Below are 25,608 nucleotides of genomic sequence, written 5' to 3' on the forward strand. Positions count from 1 at the left end.
TCTCCCTATCAGGACCGTCCAGGGTTCAAGGAAGACACAATCTTCAAAGCAAACATTTGTGTAGTGCTTCCAAATTCTACCCTATATAGGTGAACATATGGCTTCACAGCGGCCAAGACAGTTTGAGACACGACACCTTTTAAATATTGCCTAAAAGCATAGACTGATAGTTAATCGAGCATTACACCATTGCTAAATTGAGCATTGCTGTGTAATTATCCTAGAAAATAACAAATAAAGTCTGATAAGGTACTTGCTTTCCCTTCTATTCACTTTAATGATTTTTGTTGTTTGTTCGCAGCTATTAATGTGTCAAAGTACCTATTCATCACATGGAAATGCTAATGAGCGAGTTCCCAGTCGAGTGAGCCATGGTGAACAGCCATTAACTGGTGCCGCAGGAACAATGCACAGCTGCTCAGCATTACCCCTTTGCTGCACTTAGAAATTAAGCACCAATGTTCAACTCTACAAGTATCAATGGTTAATTTCTACATTTATTCCTGCAGCTTCTTGAATTGTCCCACTGATGTGGATTATGGAGTCAGGCTGCCACCCAGTCCGCACAGCCGCTGAACACAGGTTCTGTAGGCAGCAGCCCGCCAGGCCGAATCCAGCACACACTGTTTACAGTGATAGTTATACTGGGAACTATACAAGACAAGGAGAGACAAGTGACAGAGAGCAGGCATTTCTTATTCGGCACATTAATCAATCAAGGGAATGAGCAGAGCGAGGCAGTGAGCTAAGCAAAACATGTCTGCATCGATGTCCATATGCAAACAGAATGCGTGTACTTTTGGCAGACATGCTGGAAAGTTACAGGACACAAATGGGCTCATTTTGGCATTTTAAAGCTAAAAATGTTTTTGTAATGAGTTCCAAAATAGCTTAATCATCCCAGTGGCGTTACTATTTCCACAATCAAGCAGTCCCTTCTTAGGACATTCACTCAAGCACCGTGTATTCCTGCAACCCAGTGCCTATACTGCTGTATCTTGAACTCAGTTTTTTGAACACTCTGCAGTAGGCTTACCACCAAAAAGACGACTAGTTGAATAGTCGACTAATTACAGCTGTTGTCGACCTCGGCGCTTGTAGTCGACTAACCGGAAATGTTCATTCACACTGTTTCCTAAAGTAGCAGATGTTATGTCAGTGACAGTTGTGGCAACATTGTGTGTTAGCTGGGTTGTTTTAATTGATGAAAAAAACAACCGAAAATAAGCAATTTCCATGAGATCAGTCTGGTCGCGCCGCTCCCCTCTCATCCCGCAGGCCCGGTCCCGCTGCTACAGTGTCACTGCACGCCAGGGCCCTGTGTGTGTGCGCTTCACAGCTGCCAGCAGTGTAGAATTGTGCTTCTTGTGAAAGGCTTTTATTTGTTACCCATTTGTTGATCAAAATGGAATTTGGTAAAGATATTTTATCTCGCATTATTAATCTACATGCATCAAAGAAATACAAAATAAAATTGTGAAATTATGCATTTTATTTTTTATATATTTTTGGGCAACAATCCAGACTAGTCAACTAGTCGACTACTTCATCCTTAACTAGTCGACTAGATAAAGTTAGTAGTCGTTCTACCCCTACTCTGCAGTCCTGCATCTCATTTGCCACAGTGGTGTATTTTTGTACTGCATGTCTATATGATTTGCTTTTGGATTGTATACACCGATCAGCCATAGCATTATGACCACCTGCCTAATATTGTGTAGGTCCCCCTTTTGCCACCAAAACAGCCCTGACCTGTCGAGGCATGGACTCCACTAGACCTCTGAAGGTGTGCTGTGATATCTGGCACCAAGACGTTAGCAGCAGATCCTTTAAGTCCTGTAAGTTGCGAGGTGGGGCCTCCATGGATCGGACTTGTTTGTCCAGCACATCCCACAGATGCTCGATTGGATTGAGATCTGGGGAATTTGGAGGCCAAGTCAACACCTTGAACTCGTGATTCATCAGACCAGGCCACCTTCTTCCATTGCTCCGTGGTCCAGTTCTGATGCTCACGTGCCCATTGTAGGCGCTTTCGGCAGTGGACAGGGGTCAGCATGGGCACCCTGACTGGTCTGCGTCTACGCAGCCCCATACGCAACAAACTGCGATGCACTGTGTGTTCTGACACCTTTATATCAGAACCAGCATGAACTTTTTCAGCAATTTGAGCTACAGTAGCTCGTCTGTTGGATCGGACCACACGGGCCAGCCTTCACTCCCCACGTGCATCAATGAGTCTTGGCCGCCCATGACCCTGTCGACGGTTCAGTGCTTTTCCTTCCTTGGACCACTTTTGATAGGTACTGACCACTGCAGACCGGGAACACCCCACAAGAGCTGCAGTTTTGGAGATGCTCTGACCCAGTCGTCTAGCCATCACAATTTGGCCCTTGTCAAAGTCGCTCAGATCCTTACACTTGCCCATTTTTCCTGCTTCTAACACATCAACTTTGAGGACAAAATGTTCACTTGCTGCCTAATATATCCCACCCACTGACAGGTGCCATGATAATGAGATTATCAGTGTTATTCACTTCAGCTGTCAGTGGTCATAATGTTATGGCTGATCGGTTTATGTTGTGATATGCTACAACCTTACATAACACTAACTGTCACAATCAAATTGTTATTTAATCCTCTAGGAAGTGAGGATGAATGGGATTTTTAGCAATTTGAGTTAGAACAAGGGATCGTCCTTCAGACCAGTCAAAAACATCTCAAGGCTGATATAATGTGACATGTGGGTGAGGGGCCTGCTGTAGAGACACTGTAGGCACAGGAGACCCTGATGCCTCGAAACTGCAGCATGAACTGAAGCTCAGAGTCTCCTCACACAAGGTAAAGCTTCCTGGATCAGTGGACACAGGCAGCGCTCATGGAGCCAGCGTTGAGATGGGGCAGCTGTATTTCATCAGAGCTGTGGATGGGAATGATGTGCAGTTGTAAGCTAACTGACTTTAGTTCCTTTCGGAAAGTATCTTGAGGGACCAATAAGGTATGGGCCCTCTCTTCTTTGGAGTCTGTCTTTTCTCCATGTGTACAGACACAGTGCCTCAGCACAAGCCATGAGACCGTTGTAGTGACTGTTGACCGTTGTAGTGAATTGTAGTGTTCTGCCCTGAGATAAATGTCAAAGAACGGACTTTGATTTGTGCTCAGATAGACTCATGCAGACGTGGACAGGTTTATTCTGGGCAGAATGAGGGCCTTAAGAAATACAATTAATTGTGCATGGGGATACTTTAATTCACATGTGGCTTTGTTGTTAAAAGCCATAAAGTAACATACTTCAATAGGATTAAGCAGGGAACATGGTATTTATGAGTAAATAATCTAATCATTAATGACCACACAGCTCTCTTAAATACCATAAACTGTTTGTTAATAGATTGGGTTTAACTAAAGTTTTTAGATAAGCAGATAAGCTTACAAAAATGCTGACCAGACAAAAACATCGGCTACATCTTTCCAGTATACGAGTTCTAAACCACCATCCTTAATGTTTAACTGGACACCTCCAATGGTATAAAAGAAATGAATAAATTCCGATTTGGCAAATTATTAGTTGAAAAGAATGAAAGAATTCAGAGAACAAAACCTAGCAGAACGTAGGGGCCCCAGGATTGAGGGCCACTTCCGTACACCCTAATGATTTCAGAGGGGCTGTCACTGCCACCAGCTCATGTACACAATGAGCCTCCCTGCATCTGCTCAGATAAGTGCTCTTAAGCACATGAGTAGCCAAGTAGAGTAAGCACATATTGCCTTAGACTTGACATTCTCACACATCTCTTTTAACTGTGTTTTGGACCACACAGTAGGTAGCTGTAAATTCGGTAAGACAGACAGAAATAAATACAGTAAGCAATCAAGAAACAGTAGGACAAATTGGCAGTTTGCATAGTAGCCTTGAAACAATTACTAACATGACTAATTTCTTTCAATTATTCTGTGAGAAAAAATAAATAAATCGTGCTATCATCACGTTTAATCTATCTACTTTGATTGCTGATGCTGAACTTTGACACCACGCGTTCTCCGTCTGTCTCCACTGATAAGTTTTGCTGAAAATTGCTACGCTGCATTTCTCAGTACTACATGATTGCTTTAGCAGCTCAATATTTAACAGGTTATGGTAGTATTATCAAATGTTAGGCAAGAGTTGCACATGCTCCCAGGTCAACGTGATGCATTTGTTTGTAATTACAGAAAAGAAGGATTCAAATAATTATTCCAATGCCAGTTTATTTTTATTGTTATATATTACCAGTAGTTCACATTACATTTTTTATGTTTAAATTGTTATTTATTTTACACTCCGTTCGTCACTTTATTATTATTAAAGAAAGATAATCTAGTTCAGCTTCAATCTCAATGGCTTTCTCCTGGTTTGATAACTATCTGTGGAACTATGCTTTTGTATACATATGTAGGGAATGTTCTCGTTTGTAACGTTTGGGACTGTGGCTCTATTCCTAATTGGTTAATTGAATAATTGAACGATTGGAACGCACGATGGGGACTGCCCGCTGCTGTATCGGGTGCCTGTTTTACGGTGCTGAAAGGTGAACCCACATTGTTCGCTAATCCCCAGTGTGGTCTTGTTTCATTTATTTTAATAATATTGGTTATTTCTGTGTTTTACAGGAGATGTATTTTTATTTTAGCAGCCCAAGCCACTGTTTCTGGTTCCCGTTTTTCTTTTTTTCTTTGTTGCTTGTCTTGCACTCTTTTACCAAGAAGACGACGCGCAGTTCAGCATCTCTAGCCCCTTTGTGGTCACCACCATTTAGCGTATTATCCGCCTCGGGTTTTGTTTGTTGGTTGCATATTGTGTGTTCACTTTTGGTTTTCTACAAGTCTAATTTGTTATTGTATGATTATGATGATTTGTATTGAGTAATTTGGTATTACACAAAAGGAGGAGATAAGTACTAATCTACATATTACATATGTGTTTCAATACAGACAAGTGTGTTATTAGTTTTGTTATATGTGATCAACGAATTGCTTTTTTGTTTGTTTCTGTAATAACATTTACACTGCATTTTGGTTTACTTCATGTAGTTGAAGGGACTTGCTGTATATCTAGATAGATATGTGATTTCCCTCTGGTTTTTAAAAAGAGGGTGGTGCAGTCTCAAAAGCACACCACCCCAGGTTACTTAATCTGGTCATATGCCTATTTCAATACGAATGATGGCTATTATGATTGGCAGGGCCGTTTCTAGCATTTTGGGAGCCCTAAACAGGATTATATCCCCACCCCCACCCACACACACACACACTAGTGGCATTTCCAGAACATTTTCAATGGGGTGGCGGAGTGGGGGCGCATGGCTATTTCAGGGGGGGATGCTGACAGCGTTTCCATCACGAAAGCGGGGGGTTGCTGACGGTGTTTTTCATGCTAGCGGGGGGTTTGTGGTTCTGGGGGGGTTCTGGGGGGCCCCTTGAGTCTTGGGGGCCCCAAGCAGTTGCCTGCCTTGCCGGTCCTTACGCGACGCCTCTGATGGTTGGCTACACCGCCTTGTTACACAGCCATAGTCAGATTATTTCTAAACTGCGTCATAGCAAATCGAAATTGGAAATACAAAGCGGTTGGCACCAACATTATTGTATCTTTCACTCATTCATTTATGAAATTGCCGAACATTTATTAATGTATATTATATTTACTTGAAACCTATAGTAGTATAATTTTACATTATGTTTTTGTAAAAAAAATAAAAAATAAAAATACGCTGTGGTTTTGATGATACAATTAAACTTGTTAATTTCTAACGTAGAAAGCCCAGGTGGTACTTCGTCTGTGTAAGGACATTACTCTGGCTCCACCGTGTGGCGGGTCTGGGTTATTACACCGCGGTGAAGCGAGACACAAACAATCACGCAAATCTATAGGAAGGAGTGGAGAGAGAGAGAGAGAGAGAGAGAGAGAGAGAGAGAGAGAGAGAGAGAGAGAGAAGTTTACATCTCACGCCGTGTTAAAGCTATTTTAGCTAAAGTACGAATCCCTTCACAGCTGCTGGTTTCCTTTGCTGTTCGGTTCCCTCCTAGACCAGTACTTCTTGATGACACCCACTACAAGGAACCTGCATGGACACAAGAACATTTAATGCTCAAGTCATGCTCTCTAGTCCTTAGCATAAAGTTCCCTTAGTTTCTCCTGCAGTGATCCTCAATTTTAAATGAGTTGCCTAAAGTACCTCAATAAGTCAGTGTAGAGGAAAAATATTAATTGTTTTTTAAACCTAGTAACTGCATGTCATTTAGTTTTGTGATGTATGCTTGTGCTGTCTGTCCCTGTACACCTTTTCATAATTTGTTGTCTTTCAGTTTTGTTATACAATATGTACCTTTGGCACTATGACGGCCTACCTTTTATCTACAGTTTATTGTTGAATGAAAGCACATTGAGGAGGAGGTGAAACAAATAATGCACTGTAAGACTTCTTAAAAAATCACACTTGCAAACCATTCTGATGTTCTCCTGCACTGCTGTCGTCTGTAGTAACCTCCATTGTCTATACATTGTGCTATGTAAATGTTTGTATAATCATGTAAGTTGTGTTGGATAACAGCTCAGCCAAATGACAATTGATAATAATAATAATAATAATAATAATCGTCAATGCTGTGTGCACACAAAGTGGAGGAAATCACACAAAGCTGCTTTCCACACCATAGTATCGCTCTTGGGAGCATATTGAGAGAAGTTCAATAGAAGGAAGCTCCGTCACTGGGAATGAGTCACAGCACACACAGCCTGGGTCTGCAGGCCGCCGGCTCTGTCTTGCTATAGGTGCAGACAGGCATGTGTCAGTGGGAGCCGGTTTCCAACAGCAACGCTCCCTGCTTTCCATGGCAACTGCCCAGAGCCTCGGAGGGTAGGGCTCGCACTTCCTCCGCCAGGCAGGGGGCAGCTGCGTCACACAGGGTAAGGGGAGGTCCATTAAACCCAGCCTCCTGGGCCAGGCAAATAGAGTAAATGACAGGGGAGGGAGTTTCTGCACTCCTGTCCATATTCAACAGTGTAGAGCAGGAAGAGTGAGGTTGGGGAAAAGGAATAATCATTCAAAGAAAATACTTTTCCACTGCTTTGAACAGCTACAGAAAATAGCAGCCTCTTGTGCAGAAGGCATTGTGGTTTGAGGGAGGGGGTTGATTGCTCTTTTGTGAGATTACTTATTAGTTTTCCTTGGAAAGCAGGATCTGTGAATTCGAGCCAGCTCCCGGTGTAAACACAATCAGCCTGGAACTCCAAACACCTGGTAGGTGACATTCATCTCTGCACGGCGCTCTATCTAGAAATCTCTCCTCCAAGTGTGGTGTACCTTTCTGAGCAGGATTGATGATGTGTGTGTGTGTGTGTGTGTGTGTGTGTGTGTGTGTGTGTGAGTGCAAAGCAGGTGATTACAAAGTCTACTTCTCTTACCTGTTAGGATTTTTTGGCTCAGTTTTGCATGGATTTGTTTATAATGTATAGAATAAAATATCGTACTGATTTAGCTGATCTGGCTTAGGACAGCAGTGCAGGGGGCAACAGTGTGCACCACAGGAGATGAGTGTTCATGTGGTCTGTTTGAGATTATAGGCAGTAATGGGTCCTGGCTGTATCATTAAGTGGTTCGGGTGATGTAAATGGTTATTAAATGGCTTCACTGATGCTGCATGACTTGAGATTTTATACATAAATGCCACAGTGCTTCTCTGAAGTGTCTGTTATTAGTGAAGCAACCAGAACACTTGGAGGAGTTCCAACACTTATCTAAGAGCACTAGATAATAATATTAGCATGTTTGTGTATGTTTTATTATTTTGTTGCTTATATTTGTTATAGTGAGGAAATATATATGTGCTAATATCTATAAATGATAACTATATCTTTCTAGGTTGAACGGGTTTGTAACCTTATAACCTATTTTTCACAAACTTTGTCACAAACTAAGGCAATCTTAAACATAAGTCTGCAGTTTCAGTAAACTTTTTCCTGTGGTGTCTTATAGGAGGGCTCGACAGTAAGGTTTACGATTTGACTCCTCTTCACCAGAACTAATGTGCGAAGCGTTTTCTGTTCAATTCAGTTCAGTTATCTGAAATGTTTATCCTTCCTCTCTTCACACATCCTTCTCCTTCTCCCTCTACTACCACCTCTTGTCTCTCTCAATCCCACTCATCTCCTCCCTTATCTCTCCCTCACCCTTTCCCCTGTTTGCCATTCTCTCTTTTCCCTCTCCCTCTTCCCAATCCCTGCCTCCACTCCTCGAGCCCCACACCACCCATTCCTCCCTTCCTTTCCACTGTCTCTACATTTCCAATGGCTGCTTTTCTTTCCCTCCTGTTGTTTCCTCCATCTCATTCCTTCTGCCTTTCCCAATTTCGGCCTCCTCTTCCTCCCATTCCTCCTACCTCTCTCCTCTCTCCCCTTCTCACTCCACCTCTCTCCCTCTACCTCTGCCTATTGCTTTTCTTTTTCCCCCTTATACGTCCTCCTCTCCTTCCTCCTCCGCTCTCCTCCCTCTCTCTTTCTCTCTCCCTCGGATTCTTCCTCCCTCTCCCCAACCCCTGCAGTCTCCCTTTTTCTCTCTGCCCAGCTCTCCCTCTCGTCCTCCCCAGGACCATGGCTGACAGTCCACTGGAACCCTCCAGCCCAACTCGCCTGCCCTGGCTGGTGGGAGGCTCTCAGGTGGTGGGGCTGGCCTGTGTGGTGATCACTGGGGTGTGGATGGGTCACTACAGGGGGGGCTACGCCTGGGACGGCTCCAGCAAGCAGTTCAACGTCCACCCACTGTGTATGGTCATCGGGCTGGTGTTCCTGTACGGAGATGGTCAGTGCCTCTCGCTCTCTGTCTGTGTCTGTCTCTTGTCCCTCTCAAGTTTTTTGTCCGCCACCTTTCTCCAAGCTGACATGCCTGTTTTAACTAAACATCGTGTTGGTCATGTACTTTTTATGGAGCTATGTTGTTCCCTTATAATCATCTACACATTATACTTGTATATCCAGCCTGTATTTTATCACTGAGTGCTGGCACCATAGGCAGACTGGCCATCGGGCAATTCTGGCAAATGCCAGAAGGGCTGGACCATTTTTTAGTTTGGTGGGCCACTTGACTCACGTGTGGGCTGGTCATCCCGTGTGGATTTCACCGGGAACCCCTGTACGGCAATCCCATTCACTCAGGACACGTTGGACCTGGACCAGAAAGACTCACCCAGGGTCCTACTGTCCCAGTGTAACCGTTCATTGAACTATATCCGCTAACACTCAGAAATAAAGAAAGGGGTCCAGGGAAGTCAAGCTAGAAAGACATACATTACACAGCATATTGGGTACAGATACAACAATGGGTCTCTTCAACAAAACATCAGATTGGCATCACCACTAGTTTAAACACATAGTACAGATAACAGCAACATAGCCAACATATACAATACAAAATAATAGTAACAAAAAGTCCCAAAAATCTTCCAGTGATGCCTGGATCTTACCACTGCCACCAAATGTTCGATTTTCCATCCAAAGTAAAGTCTTTAAATCCCAGATGAAGGATGGAAAGCCCAAACGCCAAAAAAGTCAGCAACAGAAACCCAAAAGGTCAAGTCCATATCTTGTAAACTCCCAATAGTAGGATCTTGAAGTCAAAAAACAGATGGTGATTCACTCCCCCAGAAGAAAACCAGTAGAAACTCTCTGTTAGCCCCAAAAGATGAAAAGTGCATCTATGGAGACATTACAGTCTTTGGCAAACACCAAGAACCAAACACACACACAGACCAGATAGCTCAATTGTTCTCCCCACAGCCATTCCCTCCAGTCAGCATTGCAGAGGCCATCTTTAAAATGAAAGTGAGACTTAAGAAACACACTCCCATTATGTGGCATCGCTACCCGGAGATCTTTGTATTCCTTCTGGAAAGGGATGCTGCACTCCTGGAGGCAGATGACATCAGGGCTAGCAGTATTGATTCTCTTACTCCACACCCCCTTACTCACTCTCCTCCTCCCTGCCCTTCATCTTTTCCCTACCATAACGGTCCACTTCCCCTCCCCCTCCGCCTCCATTTCCGACTCTATGAGGCTCCTGAGGACTGTTTCCTCCCTGCCCTCGTCCTGGGGTGTTTATAGGAACCTCAGTTTGCTTTTCTTCCTCTCCACTCCCCCCAAGGGCCCGTGCACAGATTGCAGGCCCTATCCTGCTTGCAGGCCCTGGTCAGATGGTCTTGTCCGCATATCTTCCACTTAATAACAGTGCAAGCTGCGGCCAGATGACCCAGGGCCCCGCAGCTCCTGCAAAGCTTGGGCATGCCATGGTAGAAGACTTGCCCTCTGTTTGTCATACCCCACCGATGGAGGCCACTTCCACCTGCAGGTGTACCTGCCACTGCCGAGCACCGGTCCAAACCCCATCCTCATCCATGACTCTCTTACTCTCTTACTGACTGGATCTCACCGTGTCTCCTCGGCCACACCTCTACATCGTACTCTGCCACCGCTTCATTAAACAACTGTACAGTTATAATCTTGACTTCTCTGGCAGTCAAAGCCTCGACTACAAAGTCACTCAGGGGCATGCAGTTTTCTTCTCTCTAAAAATGCTCCAGAAGCTCTCCAGCACTTCTTAAAACTCAACTCAAACATGTCCATAGGTCCAGGCAGCTTCACCAAGCAGTTCAGGTCAGGAGGGGCGAAGACCAGGCCCCACTGCAGCACTGACCTGCTGAATTCCAGCCGGGTGAGGGCCGTGGTCTCGTCTCCAAGCTGTCGACTGAAACGGACTGCATTGTGTGCCTCACTCCGGCCATCTGCTGGGCCAGTATTTAGTAACAAGCTATTATGAATGGCAGGGTGGGGTGGCTGGCCTAGTATATATAGAGGGTGTGACTACAAACTAAATATCATTATATATGTAATGTCTGTCAACTGACTGTATACACAGTTTCACATGTATCATATGTTAAGACCTATACAAACATATATCGCAGTGTCTTTCTAAAAATCTCTCTCTGGTGTCTTATTTTGTGGAATACCTTTCCTTTCCCAGTCACATCCCAGCCCTGCTTGTGTAATATAACGGTCATATTTAGGCTCCTGTTACAGAATTCGAAAGGGTAGTCGTGCATAAACAAACCTAGCTGCTGAAACGTCTCCAATTGAGCTCCCTATGCAACTATGAGGAGCATCATTCATTCTGACCGGGCTACAGATCAAACCATCTCACAAGCTTGCTTTCAGATATTGGCCTCAAATGCCTATGAAAAACAAAAAGGAACCCACAATTTTTTTGGGAAAAGATATTCTCCCAATGGCATTGTATCTTGAATGATTTTCACCTACAGTACACTTTAATTCCTGCCTGAGAAACAAGGACTGGTAGTCCAACATCACCTCACCGTGACAAATCACATCACCTAAATCAGATCACTGCTTCACAGTGTCTTCAGGGGGGTACTTTAAGAAACCAAATAAGCCTTACAAAACTCAGAAGGAGGGTTATAATACAATCAGAGCTTCTAAGGCTGGGGTAACTGAACCGGCACATAAATCGCTTTCTACACTGACACGCCGGGGGGCAGCGAGTGGAGAGGTGCTCAAATCCTCATCTCTTGTAGAAGGAACGAATTAATGAAGTAGGGCTTCACAAATGGTTTCATCAAAGCCTAAAAACACAGAATAAAATCTTCTTGGAATAAGATCTTTAAGTTTCTTAAAAGGTGTTTTTGCATTTAACGCAAAGTTTGTTTTCCTTTTGCACCGCAATAGAAGAAAGCAAATTGTCTACGATTTTTGCACAGCAGTGTGTATATTTATATATGTTTAAAATGATAAAGCAACCACACAAAAAAACAAAAAGACACTTCAGAGTGTGTGTGGAGTCTCTTGCGCTGTGCCCAGTGGCGCTTGATTCTCAAACGCATAAATACAATTAAGATCCTTAATGGGATTGTAATCGCATCTGTCTCTTGGTGTAAGGGCAAACAAATACAGACAAAAGCAGAAAAGAAAAAACAGCTAATAAGTAAATGAGATCAGTGTGAGGCCCTAGGCTCTCCCATGCTCACACTGAATTTAGTTAAGAAATTAACCTTTTAAAGGACATGGGGGCATTAATAAGTCTGTAGTTTAATTTTCCTGCACAGGGCACTATACAAACTGACCCCCCCAACACACACACAACACACCATGCACCTGCCAGAGGCACAATGCTGGTCATTATCTCAGTGGAGCTCCTCGTCTCCCTGTGAGACAGAACAGCTCAGAGTGAACAGGAACATTTGAGAGACTAAGATAAAGCAAAGGACCTGGGCACAGGGAAGTTAGGTTAATGGAGGCACATCTGGGCTTGTTGGGATCAACCTACCAATAAAACAACATTCAAATAAACATGTTTATTTCAATGTTGTTTTCAACAGCATTGGAAGATCTGGAAAGTCAGCAACTGAGTCCTAAGCGGATCAACAGAAGGCATTTTAATGGGAGTGTCTGACTCGGTGTCACTCCCACCTTGTTCCTGTACACTCTTAATAACCTAGTAGCTGGGCAGACCATTCCCTTTGAAGGCCTGGGGAACAAGCATTCAAACAAGATGTTCTAAAGAAAGATGTTTCGGTTTCAAATACAATAAGCCAGGTTGCAAAGATGGGTAGGAGAAGTGAAGTTAAAGTCCGACATGTACAACAGTCCAGAGCTCTGACCACTACTGCTCACTGCAAGATACATATATAAATCAATATATGTGTGATTGTTTCAGCTTTTGTGGAAATAAAGGTAAAAACTCACACTCTCTCTTTCTCTCTCAGCCATCCTGGTGTATCGTGTCTTCAGGAATGAGTCAAAGCGTGTGGCCAAAATACTGCATGGCATCATCCACCTCATCTCCCTGATTATCAGTATTGTCGGTGAGTCCAAGTGACATGGGCTGGAGGCGTCTCATCCCAGACACCATTTCTCTCCTGCCCTTTTCATGAAGAACAATGGGAGGGGAGATGGATTTTCAATATAGCTACGTATCTATTGATGATCCTTGGTATTTTTTATTCTCTGTGTGTGAAAAGAGGACTGCGTACAGTTTGGTTAAGGATTTAGATTGGCTTCTTGTGAGTAGCAGCTGGCTACTGTGCCTGCAGTCTGGTGTGGTTCTTAACAATTTTCAAAACTGAAATATAAAAGTTAAAATGTGTGTTGCCATTTCCCTTTTGGACCAGAAATGTTAGGAGTGTAACGAGTCATAGGGAAAGCATAAAAGTGATGATACTGTTTATCTGTTTATGGTACAGTTCAAATTTATGAGCATAAGTGTAGCGTCTCTCTTCATCTCCCAAATCTATGTGTGTGTAGGATCTAGGATGTTTGAAATGTCAGGTATATGTGCGGAAAAAAATGAATTCTTAATGAGAGACAGAAAAATCTCTAAGAAAACTAAAAGTAACAAAACATATATATATATGGAAATTATGATAGGATGTTTTCAGACTACTGTGTCCTACAAATAGTTTTTAGGTTACAGTGTGGGAATAATCCAGGCAGGGACTAATCTATTTTATCGTATCCAATTGTGTGCGTTTGTCTGTCACGTAATCTTGTTTTTCAGGTTTCGTCTCTGTGTTTGGATTCCATGCAAAAGCCAACATCCCAGATATGTACTCTCTGCACAGCTGGTGTGGAATGCTTACTTTCGTTGTGTTTTGTATACAGGTAGGGAACCCGCGTGCAGTCCTGTGTCCTCACACACAATCGCTCGCACACTGACACTGCCTGCTCTGGTGGGTGCGGCTCTGCCAAGGTGGCTCTTGCACTGATGAAAGTCAACAAACGCTAGTAAAAAAAAAAAAACATAATTACTGCTCTACAGACAATCAAAAGGACTCCAGCAGCAGCCAATTCAAACTGTTCAGGACGACAAGCAGAAATGAAAGTCACGTCACACTCTTGCACTGCTCCGTTCTTTAGTTTCAATTATGATGCGAGTGCATACACACGTATAATACATAAATAGACAGACATACATAATCAAAAAAAGAACCTGGTAGAAGAACAAAAATCTAAAACGTTTGTACTGAAGTTATTTAGTTATACTAGACAACCTGCAGGGATGAAGAAGAATCAGTGTATATATTCTCAATATAATATTCAGACAGTGACAGTGGCTGTGTTTTTGTATAAATGTGTGTCTCATTGCTTCTTCCCAGTGGCTGATGGGCCTGACCATCTTCCTGTTCCCTGGGGCGTCGCCGGCCCTGCGCAGCTGGTACCTGTCCCTGCACGTCTTTTTCGGCTTGGCGCTGTTCATCCTGGCCATCGCCACCTGCCTGCTGGGCATCAAGGAGAAGCTGCTTTTCAGCATCATGTGGGTCTGACACAGCATCCCTCCACACTCATTCACACTCACTCACACTCACTCCACAACATTTGTATGTGAAGAATGTAATGTAAGAAGTTGCCCAGTTTGTACCCCAACATGGCAGTCAATCTCTTGGAACACAACACAGTGAAACGTTACTAAGAGTGAATATTCTAATTAACAGAACCATCATTGTTCATAAATATTATTTTATTAGGCTGATACCTGTGTCTAAAGTGATTAACATCTAACAAGGAAGAGTCCAATAGTGCAACGTTTATCCCCTAAAAGTCACTTCTAGACACTTATTTCCACTGAGGTCCTTGAATTGGAATAAAGGCTACAAATTTAAAAAGGAAAGAGGCATGTAAAACGAAGCTGAAAGGTAAATGAAAAGCAAATTGACAAAACTAACAGGCTCTAGTGGTAGGTCAGCTGTTACAGTCTGATCTTATTTCCAACACCACACTCTTATGGGGAGTGGCGGTATCCAAAAAGCTAATGCAAACTACTGCTGAATACACACAATAGCCCGCACACTTTATAGGATGCCTGACCGTGTCGCTCTGTGCACAGGGCTCATCATCTGTGCGTGTTTTCTTCCAGGGCGACCTATTCCAAGTTTGTCCCAGAGGGAGTCCTGGCCAACGTGTTGGGATTGTTACTGCTCGTGTTCGGGGGGCTGGTAGGCTACATCTTGACGAGGGACGAGTTTAAACGCCCCCCGCACCCGGAGGAGGAAGCCCTGTCCATGCACTTCAAGACCCTGACTGAGGGAGAGAGCCCCAACAGCCCGTAATAACAACCCCCAGCCCCGCCAGCACCCTCCTAGCACTGTGCAGCACAAAGCCTGGCAGAGTGAAAACATGCAGCTTCCCCGTTTACTGTCGAACTGACACCCTGCTGTCCTGTCTGTGTGATGTTGTGAATAGGCTGATCAATCACTGATCCAAACCAAAGCAAGAAGTACCAAATTCAGTCCTTAATATTGTTATTATTATTGTAATTATTATTTATTAAAGACATCAGGGTATGCCAAAAGGATATCTTATAAACATTGTAACTGTATTCTATTCAAACTGGCCATGAATAGCAGTCCATCAGACAAGGGATATAGATCAAACACAATTGTTTTTGTTTTTTACTCAAAATTACAAAGCAACTCTGCTATTGAAACAACTGGGGCAAAATAACAGTGTTGAGAACAGGGAGATAAGAAGTGATTTTACCCGCTGTGTGTTTTCTCCCTGACCTTCACAACGTGCTGCTTAGATACAGCTCTGCATTTCCAATTGCAGGAAAAAGTGCCATAATGACCAAGCTATGAATGCGAGAATCAAAGGAAACTGCATCCAGAGGTATTACATAAAACTGTATATATTATAACCGAACCCAAACTGAGAAATGTGCCATTTGAAAAACTCCCTTTTGTGCTGACAAGGCTCAGGAGGGGACCGGCGAGAGGAAGGCCGAGTCTCTTCAGTCCTGTCTTATTTGTATTGTGAGTGTACTGCCTTAATTGAACTGTGCTTGTTGTACTAATAAACATGTTCCTGCATTGCTCTTTGTTTGCTGCTTAGTGAGAAAACAAACACAAGGGCTTGTGGTTGAATGTATTCAGTGATTTCAATTGAGTGGTAAAGCCGAGTTGCGCGCACACCCCGTCTTTACTCAAGTCAGTCAATCTTTACAGTCTCCTCTGGATTATGTCAGCTTTCCACAAGCTTCTGAAAATAGTTCATTGAGAAGTATGGTGTAGAGAAGAATATTTATTAAACAAAATCACAGAGAAACTGTAGAAGGCCACTGCCAGACAGTGAAACATCCTCCGCATTGAAGATAACCTCGGGACAAACTGCCATTAAAAAAAAATCTTTCCTGCATTAATCTTTTCCTTTCTAAACTTGCACCTTACCTTTGGAACAAGCAAGTGTCCCGAGACCCATTTCAGTTCCTGAGGAAAACGTGCTGTGCTGGGGAGAAGTTTCAGCTGGCATATCAATTCAAATTCAAAACAAAATACTAACTGATATAATCCCACTATCATACTGATTTCTCCAGTACTGTATTTTGTTTGTCCACCTCTTGTTACAAAGCTAGTCCTGTTTTGATCCTACCAGAGTGTAAATGGATTTTTCCTTGGTGATCATCAACCCAGACATATTGTCCAATGTGCATATTCCAATCAGATGCTTCTACAGTGTCTAGTGGCACACTTTAAAATAAATAAATTATAAAAGAAAGAGGCAGTCATATTTTTTGTTTGTTTTCTTTGAAGTGGTAACCATTTATAAATAAGTACATTGTTCTTTCATACATACAGTTGATTGTACAGGTCACAATCTCTTTAGTTTTCATAAGATAAAAACGCATTCTTTTTTAATGTTTTTTTTTCTTTTTTAGTTAAACTTTTATCACAGCAATCTGACAGCTCACATGTACAGACAATAGAACTCTGCGCAGCAAGCAAATACATTAAAATAAAATAAAGTTGTTTAAAAAAAAATATTATAAAAAAAAATCTAGTTTTGCTTTTCCTCCTGTGAAATGTGATAGAACAGGTTAAGGATCTGAAAATGACACCAGCCCTCAGCCCCCTCTTCCTCACTTCAATACAATATTGATATCACAATTCGCATCAGTAAATATATATATGTATCTATATATATGTATGTGTATATGTGTGTGTGTGTGTAAGCCCCGAAAAAGATAACAAAACATGCATTAGATTATGTACAGCAAAAATCCTTTACATCAGAAATCTAAAAAAAAAAAAAAAAAAAAAAAAAGTCATTTTAAAAATGACCCTTTGTTTTTCAAACATCAGTTTTAATTACATTTCAGAACTGAGTAATTAATGAAACCTCTCCTCCTGGCAGTTTTCAATGGAAAAAGCAATAATCCAGATGCTGTACAGAGAGTGTCTTTTTTGTTTTGCACATGGGAAGCTGTGTCAGGGGACCAGGTGTCCAGAATTTGCCTAATACTCTCCCTTTCCCTCACCTGCTCTGAAAGGCAGTGATTACGATGCACACCTGTCTTGCATCCAGCCCAATGAGGGCTAATATAAACCCAGTGAAAGATTATTTTTTTTCCCCCATTACAATTTTGCAGCAATAAAGTGAACCTGTCCAATTAAATGTGTGAATGATCACTGACATGCTTGACTCCAGTAACTGCTGTATAATAGCAAAAGAGTATTCAAGCTCATCCTTTAGTGAAATCTTATTTTATATACACCGATGTAATACCATTTCTCATCGTTCGCTTTTACACCTCTAGAGAGGGCAGCCTAATGCAATTCCATACAGCGATGAAACCTCTACACCTCCAAAGGCCAGAGACCACACCTGGTTCATCTATAAGGGTTCTGCTTATCCTTGGGTTTAAGCTCCAACCTGGACGGCAAAAGGAGGAGACAAACCGCAGAAGAGGGCTCTGGGAAAAATAGGAAGAGGAATTGAAAAACAAAAACTAAAGCCCAAAACAGAAGTCCATCATGGCTTGCAATACAGACAGGAAAGCAGAAGGTTCCTACTGAAGGAAGACAGGGGGAAGGGTTTGGTTCATAGTGCAACACTGTAAACAGCTCCTGACCAGTACCTCAGCCCCCTGTGCGCACAGCCTGCACTTTCAGGAGATCAGACCTGGAAGTGCAAAATCCAGGCCAACACATTCGGCTCCTGGAAAGTGCTGCCCAATGCGGCTCAGGCTCCAAGAAACACTTACGTCACTAACTGTCAACAGAGCTTCGGTCAGATGTGTGACTTGGAATGGATCGGCCAAAGATTCCCATTAAATAACTGCCCTTTGCGTCTTTAAAGCACCGCTCTGAAGCTTCATTGGTGGTGGTCTGTGAATCGGATCCAGTTTTTATTGTTTTTTAAAATTGGATTCAATCACACGGCAATCAGGCAATAATATATGTTTAGCCAAGGTTTCATGGGTGCCTTTCAGTTCAGAGGACATGTGCAAATGTACGCTACCTACCATTATGTACAATGGCCATATGCCATGAACATGTGAGCACTGTGTAAGCAAAATCTAAATAAAAAATAAAGTTAAAAGGAATGTGAAATTTGTATTAATATGTACAACTGTGTAACTGATCACTTGAGACCATATTTCCTGTCCCCTTTAAAATGCCCTACTTAAGGATGCTCAGTGACCTTGTGAACGCCTGGGGGCTTCTCTGGTTTAGTCCCCAGACTTCTGCTTTCTCTCAGATAATAGAAATAATGGATCAGCATAAAAGTAGGGTATGTAAATTAAGGGTACTGTTTTGCTTTGAAAAGTAGGCTACCTACTCTTAGATTCCTGTCACAGTACGCTCATGTGGCAGTTTGGACACCTGAACACCTAACAGGTACTCTGGATTGTGTGCAATCTGAGGGATCCTAGCACTGGGGACTGAAGTTCTTAAATACTATACATAGAACACCACTTCCCAGCAGTCAACTTCAACAATGCTCCTGCAGTGAATGCACATTGAATCATTTTCAGATCCAGGTGGATTTCCTATTCTTTTGTTGAAAACTGCCAGGAAGCGAGAGAGAGGAATAGATGCAGGGGGGGGGGGGGTTCTTAAAAGTAAGAGGTGATAAAATGTCCCAATCTTTTGGCCACTATGTACAGCAGATACAATTTGTGCTATAAAGGCAATACGTCTTCATACATGTATACATACGTATATATATATATACACATACATACATGTATATATACACACGTATATATATATACACACATATACATACATTATATATATATATACATACACACACACATATATATATATATATATATATATATATATATATATATATATATATATATATATATATATATATATATGATCGACAGATATAGTTTATTTATTATTATTCATTTACTTATTTGCTTGGAAAAAAAAAATCCACGAAAAAGACAAAAAACGGTTTGCTATTTTCTATTAATAAGGACAACTACTCACAAATAATTATCCAGTATCATCAGTCAGAGACAAACCCCCCCACACACCCAAAAAAAACAAAAATAAAAAAATAACAGAAAATGTATACATACATACATACATACACACATATATATATATATATATGAATACATTTTATAATAAAAAGATTATGTATATAAAGATTGAATAACGGTAAAGTGCACCCTTATAGAAGAACTTCACAGGCAATTAGTGCAGAAACCTTGTGAATGATTAAATAAACAATCAATATTAATATTAATAATAATAATAATCATAAAAAATTTAATGGAACAACTAGTCAATGGCTGTCCTGTATCAGGAGAATCGTGTGCGTGCGTGTGTTTGCGCTTCTGGAGATGCCTTTAGCTGCGAAAGAAAACTTCAGATTTTCACACTATTATTTCCCATGAGTGCTAGAGGGGGACATCTGCAAACTATAGTACTTGTGAGAGCCTGACAACAATTAAGTATTATAGCGGGCAAAAAATGTAAATAAATACAAAAACCAAAAATACATTGTACAAAAGGTTGGAATAAATACAAAAAACATTGAGAAGTATAGGGAACCAGTAGAAGGGAAAAAAAAACAGGCTATTGCAAGAAGTAATGTCTAGCCCTCCGCTCACGCTGCAGTGAATCAGATAACTACAGTACGGGTTCTTACTGACACAGGCTGCTCTGTGAATGCCTTGGCCTTTCATGTCTAAATCAAGAGAGATCTTTACAGGAATACCTTGTACAGTTTAATACTTCAGTGTTTCCAGTTATATACAGTATAGAATGTGTTCTGTAGCATTCTCCTACACCCTCCTCCAATCTCTCTCTTTCTCTGTGTATGTCCATCTGTTATTCCCATGCTCTAATTTCTTTCTATCGAAGGTTGATTCACCCCAATCTTTCCTTATTCCTACTTATTAAAAAAAAAAAACAGAGCATAGGTTGAGGTGAGATGTTTCTGCAGAGCTGAAATCTGCACAAGTGCAGTGCAATGTTAGAATACGTTCCTGGAATAAACGGTGAAAATACTTTGGGGAAAACACTACTGTGAATTTCTAGACATTCTTTTCCCCGGATCTCACGTCATCAATAACCCCCACCTCCCACAAAAATGTGATTTTGGATATCAGAATATTTCTATTGTAGAGAACTCTCTTCTGGAAAATGTCAGAAATGTTTAAATTCACATATTTATGAATATAAAATGCCTGGTGCATATTAATGACTTGTAAACATAATTGTTTCACTGAATTAATAATTCCGTCAGACGACAAATACAATAAACTATATTTCTACGGTTGTTTTCCCATGATTGTGTAACTTTGAAATATGGCTGTCATGCATGCAATTCTAAATTGTAACGCAATGTGAAAGGTGAAAGTATATGTCATGTTTAAAAATGTCATATATATATATATATATATATATATATATACTTATTGGAGTGATTTTCCAAATAAATAAATAATCATCATTATGAAAAAGAACTAATTCTTCAATACGAGATAAAAAAACGAGATAAAAAAAGAAAGAAAATTCAAGTATGCAGTTTGTGAATGTCCCCCTTTTTCTCCCTGTTGATTTTTCAAAGCAGGTTGCCCATGACGTATTGAACAAAACAAACAAAACAAAACAAAAAATCAAAAACAAAAGCCAACCAAAAATCAACAAACCAAAAAAAGTATATATATTTATATACCTAAAATTATAAATATTCAGTTGTTTTTCTAAGTACAAGTTTGACATAAGTAAAACGGTCTTTTTGTTACATTTACAGTATAGAACATAGCAATCTCTTACAGTATAGAACAGCAATCTCTTTAAGAGCACGCTTGAAAGCAGAGAAAAATCTATGGACAACTGTTTACCACAGGCGTGACAGGAAATGAGTCCAGGCTTCACACAGATAGCATCTTTACTGGGTGACTCCCCAAATACTGGAACGCAATGGGGGAAAGAGATTAATAACTGATCAGCGACCATAATATCGACACTCACTGGCCCAATCGCTTCACTTTAACATGTGAAGATGTTGCAGAAACAGATTTGATTATAGCCATCCCTTAAGTTAGATGATTTTAAAGTCTGCAGTGATTAATGGGGTTTCTTTATTTACTCCTGAACTGAGTTACTCCACCCCCCCCTTTGAAAAAGAAACTCTTTTTGAGTAGACATATTCTAAAAGGTCTCTGCATGCGGAACTTGCTTGCTTTTACAAACTTTGCTTTGTTTGCTTAAAACTGCACTGCGATAAAAATGAAAACGAGCTACGGTCTCTGTTCAGTTGACACTTTGAGGGCAGGGGGGTGGGGGGGCGAACGAAGGCTGCAGACAGCCCCCGGGGCTGCGGGTACACAGAGTGCGACTGCTGCATCCCCACATTGCAGGAGTGTGTGCAAGTCCAGTTGTTGTTCATGTTTTTGCCCCCAGGGCTTGTTTTGTGAAGTATTGTCACAGCGAACATTAACACTCATGTGCTCTGGACAGATCTACATTTCTCCTCCCAGGAGTCCCACTCACTAACCAGGAGACCTGAAGCCTGTCTCTGCTGCCACCTGCCTCCACCCCTCCTCCCCACCCCCACCCCACCCAAGCTCCACCCAGATATCTACACATTCGACTCCACAAATGGTCTCTTTGGTTTAATAGGCGACGTCTGTCCCTGCCGGGAGTCCCGGGAGAGCTGTCTGTACATGCTGTCCTGGTAGGCCTGGGCAACGGGCAGTGTCCGCGCCACCTTGACATCTGGGTATGTGGGTACCTGGCTGACCCTCTCTAAGATGTCCCCACCTCCACCGCCCCCCACCCGGGAGCCGTTGGCCAGTTTGGACAGGGAGGGCTGTGGGGGCTGGGTGTAGTACTCATCGTCGAGCAGGTGGCCGTTCTGGGCGTTGTTGGTCTTGTTGTAGTAGGCGATGTTACCCAGGGAGGTGGGGGGGCTGTAGGAGGAGCCGCTGCCCCCGCCACCCACCTGCTGAATCAGATTGCCGGGGGAGGTGGGGCTGGTGATGACCGTGTCCAGGGAGGACACGGCCCAGGGCCGGGACGGCTGGTGGAGGTACTGCTGAGTCCGTGCCGTCTTGTCGATGATGCCCATGAAGGGGGTGGTCCGGGAGCGGGAGGTCTCTACCTGGTACACCCCGCCGCCCCTGCCGTCACCCCCACCGCCACCTTGCGAGGGGGACACGGGTGAGAGGTCGTCGCCGGAGCGCTCGTAGGATGGCTTCAGGGGGATCTCCATCTGCTGGATGGATGCTGAGGGCCGGAAGCCTGGGGCTAGGTTGCAGGCGGAGCCGGAGGACAGGCTGTTGCTGGATGGGGAGAAGCGCAGGCCCACGCTCTGGGAATGGATCAGGGGCCGAGGGGTCGGAGGGTGGGGCTTGATCTCAGAGGGGTTGGCGCTGACTGGCCGCCGTACTAAGTGGGGGATTTCTGGGGAGCCCAGCTGGCACTGGGGCAGGCCCACGGCACGCTCTAGCTCGTGTTTGGACACGGGGTAGTAGGCGGCCGATTGGCTGCGGCTGATCTGCGGGGTCTGGCCATAGCGCATCCCCCCGGGGCCCCCTCCCCCACCTCCACCACTGCCACGGTACGCTGAGGAAGGCCGCTGGGGGAGCTCCTCCTTCACCAGTCCTGAATCTACTCCCCCACCACGCCCGCCATGCTGGCAGATGGCCCCAGCGCTCAGACTGGCCTGCACCTGTGGCATAGGCCGGCCATCCAGGGAAGGTTGGTACATCAGCCGGCTCTCCACGTCCACTGAGCCGCCCTGGTAGCGGCTGCTGATGGGGTGTGCCATCTGGCCGTAGGCGCTGCTGCCCATCACAGCGCTGGAGTGCACCGCTGAGCTGGGCTGGTTAGTGCGCACAATCTGGGCCTTGGCCGGCTGCAGCCTCAGGCCCTGCTGCTGCTGCTGGTGCTGGGAGGACTGGGAGGACTGGGAGGTCAGCTGATAGGAGCGCTGGCTGCTCATCTTAGACAGTGGGGACTTGGGCCTCCCAGGCAGCTGTTCCTGCTGGTACCGCACAGGGGAGCCCGACTGGGGGCGGTAGAGGCAGATGCTCTCTGTGGGAGGGCTGGCCCTGTACTGGGGGCCCCGGCGCAGGGGGGACGGAGGGGGGCTCTGGTAGTCCTTGCCTTGGCCCCCTCCCCCGCCCCCACCGCCACCCAGGGGCGGGGGGGGGCTGAAGCGGTAGGAAGGGACCTGATGCGCAGGGGAGGTATGGGGGGGGCTGGGCCGGTAGTGGGAGTTCTGGTGGGTGGGCGAGAGGGACGGCGAGGTGGACTGGTAGCCCTGCCGGGTCGGGGAGGCCATGGATGGAGGGCTCGGGCGGAAATCAAAGGACTGGCCCAGTGGGGAGCCCCCCGAGAGGTACGCCGAGTCGCGGTGGGCAGGGGACTGTGGGGGGCTCTGGATGATGGGCAAGCTGGGGGGGTTGGCCCTGGGCTCGGGTGACAGGCCCATGGACACCCCCTCCATCTCCCGCTCCAGGTAGTCCTCATCTTCAAAGAGGTCCTGCACGGGCTCCATGTCCTCCAGACGCGGCTCAGGAGGTGGAGGGGGCTCCTCGGCTGGGGGGGGGGGTGGCGGGGGCGAGGGCGGCTGCTCCATCTCCAGCGGTGGCTGCTGCTGCTGTAGCTGCTGCTGCTGGATGACCTGCCGACACTCCTCCTCCACTCGCAGGAGCAGCCGCTGGATCTCGCGGTTGTTGGGACACTGCTTCATGGCCTCATTCAGGTCCTCCAGGGCTTCTGGGAACTGCCTGGTTTGGGGGGAGGAAGTGGGGACAGAGAGAGAGAGAGAGAGAGAGAGAGAGAGAGAGAGAGAGAGAGAGAGGAGGCAGGAAATACAGAGACAGTAAGAGGGACATGGAGAGGAAAGAGGGAGGTTATGATTGGGGAGGCAGGGGAGTATGGGAGAGGCACAGAGAGAGTGAGGCAGAAAAATAGGGAGGATGCAAGAAGAGATGTGCAGACGGATGGGCAAGAATAGATGTGTGAGGGAGCGAGGGAGAGTGGCAACAGGTGTAGGAGGGTGGGAGACAGTGAAAAAGAGAACATGTGACAGACAGGGGTGTGGGCGAGGAACACAATTAGAAAGGAGAGAGAAAACGGATAGGATGAGAGAGAAATGGGAAGGAATGGAGGGGCAGAGACAGGGTGCAAGAAGGAGAGGAAGAGAGGTAGAAGGCGATGGTAGAGGAGAGATGGTTTCAAAGCATACGACAAAAGAGGAGAGAGAGGGACAGATGGGAGAGGCAGGGAGAGAGAGGAACGATTAACACCTGAAAAAGTGCAAGAGCATAAACACAAACCTTATACTTCTATGAGTCCATGCACTGGTCAGCGGTGCTGGGGGTGGGGGTGGGGGTGGGGGCAGATGATTGGGGTTGATTGAAGTGATAAAGGCCAATGGAATCTGATACGGCTGTGGTCCATTTTTAAGATCAGTTATTTGGTCTCTTTATGAGTTTCTAGAAAGTGTTGTCATGGTGCGACAAAATATTCACCCCAGAACAAAACCCAATTTCAAAAGCAATCATAAAAATGAGCCACATCTAGCAAGAGACAATCCATGTAAATGGATGAAAGTCATTTCTTTTAGGCAAATTAGGTTTCTCTGGACCATGCATCTCATGATTTAGTGGAACCAGAAAGAAATCGCTTTGAAATGGAAGGGATTCAATTCAAAGACATGGCCTTAAATTAAGCCTTAATGGGGCTCAGAAATAAGGGTGCTGTATTTTTCTGAATTAAGAGATAATTGAGTCGGAGTTTAAATTGGCTTCTGTGGCCTCAGAAACACTTTGAAAAACTTTGAAATCTATGATAAGGGATTAAATAGCTTTTAAAATGATATTGTACAATTTTGACTAATTATCTTGTAAAGGGGGGCCTTTTTTTTTGGTCTTATTGTTGTGGTGGGAATGACTGTTATTTTGTAATGCAGGGCAGTGTAGGGAGTCGAAAATAACATTGAGAATCAAAATAAAAACAGAAGAACAGAAAGAAAAGGGGGGGAGGGTTCTAGTGCCTTCCTACTGTGTGTTTTCTAGAGCAGTCATTTGAAAAGAAATGCAATAAATCATATGCCAAACAATGCATAATGTATGAGGCAACAAAGTGAGTGAAAATATGAAATAAAGCCAAATAATAAATAAATTAATGGGAAATGTGTGCATCCTATGTTTCAAAAGTCATTTTAAAGTTTGATTTGTATTTGATGATCATCATAATAATCATATTATGATACAAAGCAAATACATGTTGGTCATGATGTTTGGGACCAAATCG

At 43.9% G+C, this 25,608-nt stretch overlaps 2 protein-coding genes across 5 annotated transcripts in view; one reads left to right on the top strand and one right to left on the bottom strand.

Moving 5' to 3' along the window:
- Positions 1-7,008: 7,008 nt before the first annotated feature.
- cyb561 (cytochrome b561) lies at positions 7,009-15,905 on the top strand. 2 transcript variants are annotated; one of them, XM_066698502.1, is made up of 6 exons: positions 7,009-7,274; positions 8,575-8,831; positions 12,802-12,900; positions 13,593-13,696; positions 14,191-14,348; positions 14,949-15,905. In XM_066698502.1, exons 2-6 carry the CDS (start codon positions 8,624-8,626, stop codon positions 15,139-15,141), a joined length of 762 nt encoding a protein of 253 aa, XP_066554599.1. In that variant the 5' UTR covers positions 7,009-7,274; positions 8,575-8,623; the 3' UTR covers positions 15,142-15,905. The 2 variants fall into 2 exon arrangements, with proteins under 2 accessions (XP_066554599.1, XP_066554600.1); XM_066698503.1 differs by having other exon boundaries at positions 8,620-8,831.
- Positions 15,906-19,275: 3,370 nt separating this feature from the next.
- Positions 19,276-25,608, bottom strand: part of LOC136741212 (protein TANC2) — a 240,496-nt gene continuing 234,163 nt past the window's right edge. For all 3 annotated transcript variants that reach the window (XM_066698500.1, XM_066698499.1, XM_066698501.1), the window contains one exon: positions 19,276-24,077. In XM_066698500.1, coding sequence (XP_066554597.1) covers positions 21,923-24,077 — 2,155 coding nt within the window. In that variant the 3' untranslated portion in view covers positions 19,276-21,922. The remainder of the gene's footprint in view (positions 24,078-25,608) is intronic.

This window comes from Amia ocellicauda, chromosome 3, assembly GCF_036373705.1.
Source record: "Amia ocellicauda isolate fAmiCal2 chromosome 3, fAmiCal2.hap1, whole genome shotgun sequence".
Classification (NCBI taxonomy): domain Eukaryota; kingdom Metazoa; phylum Chordata; class Actinopteri; order Amiiformes; family Amiidae; genus Amia; species Amia ocellicauda.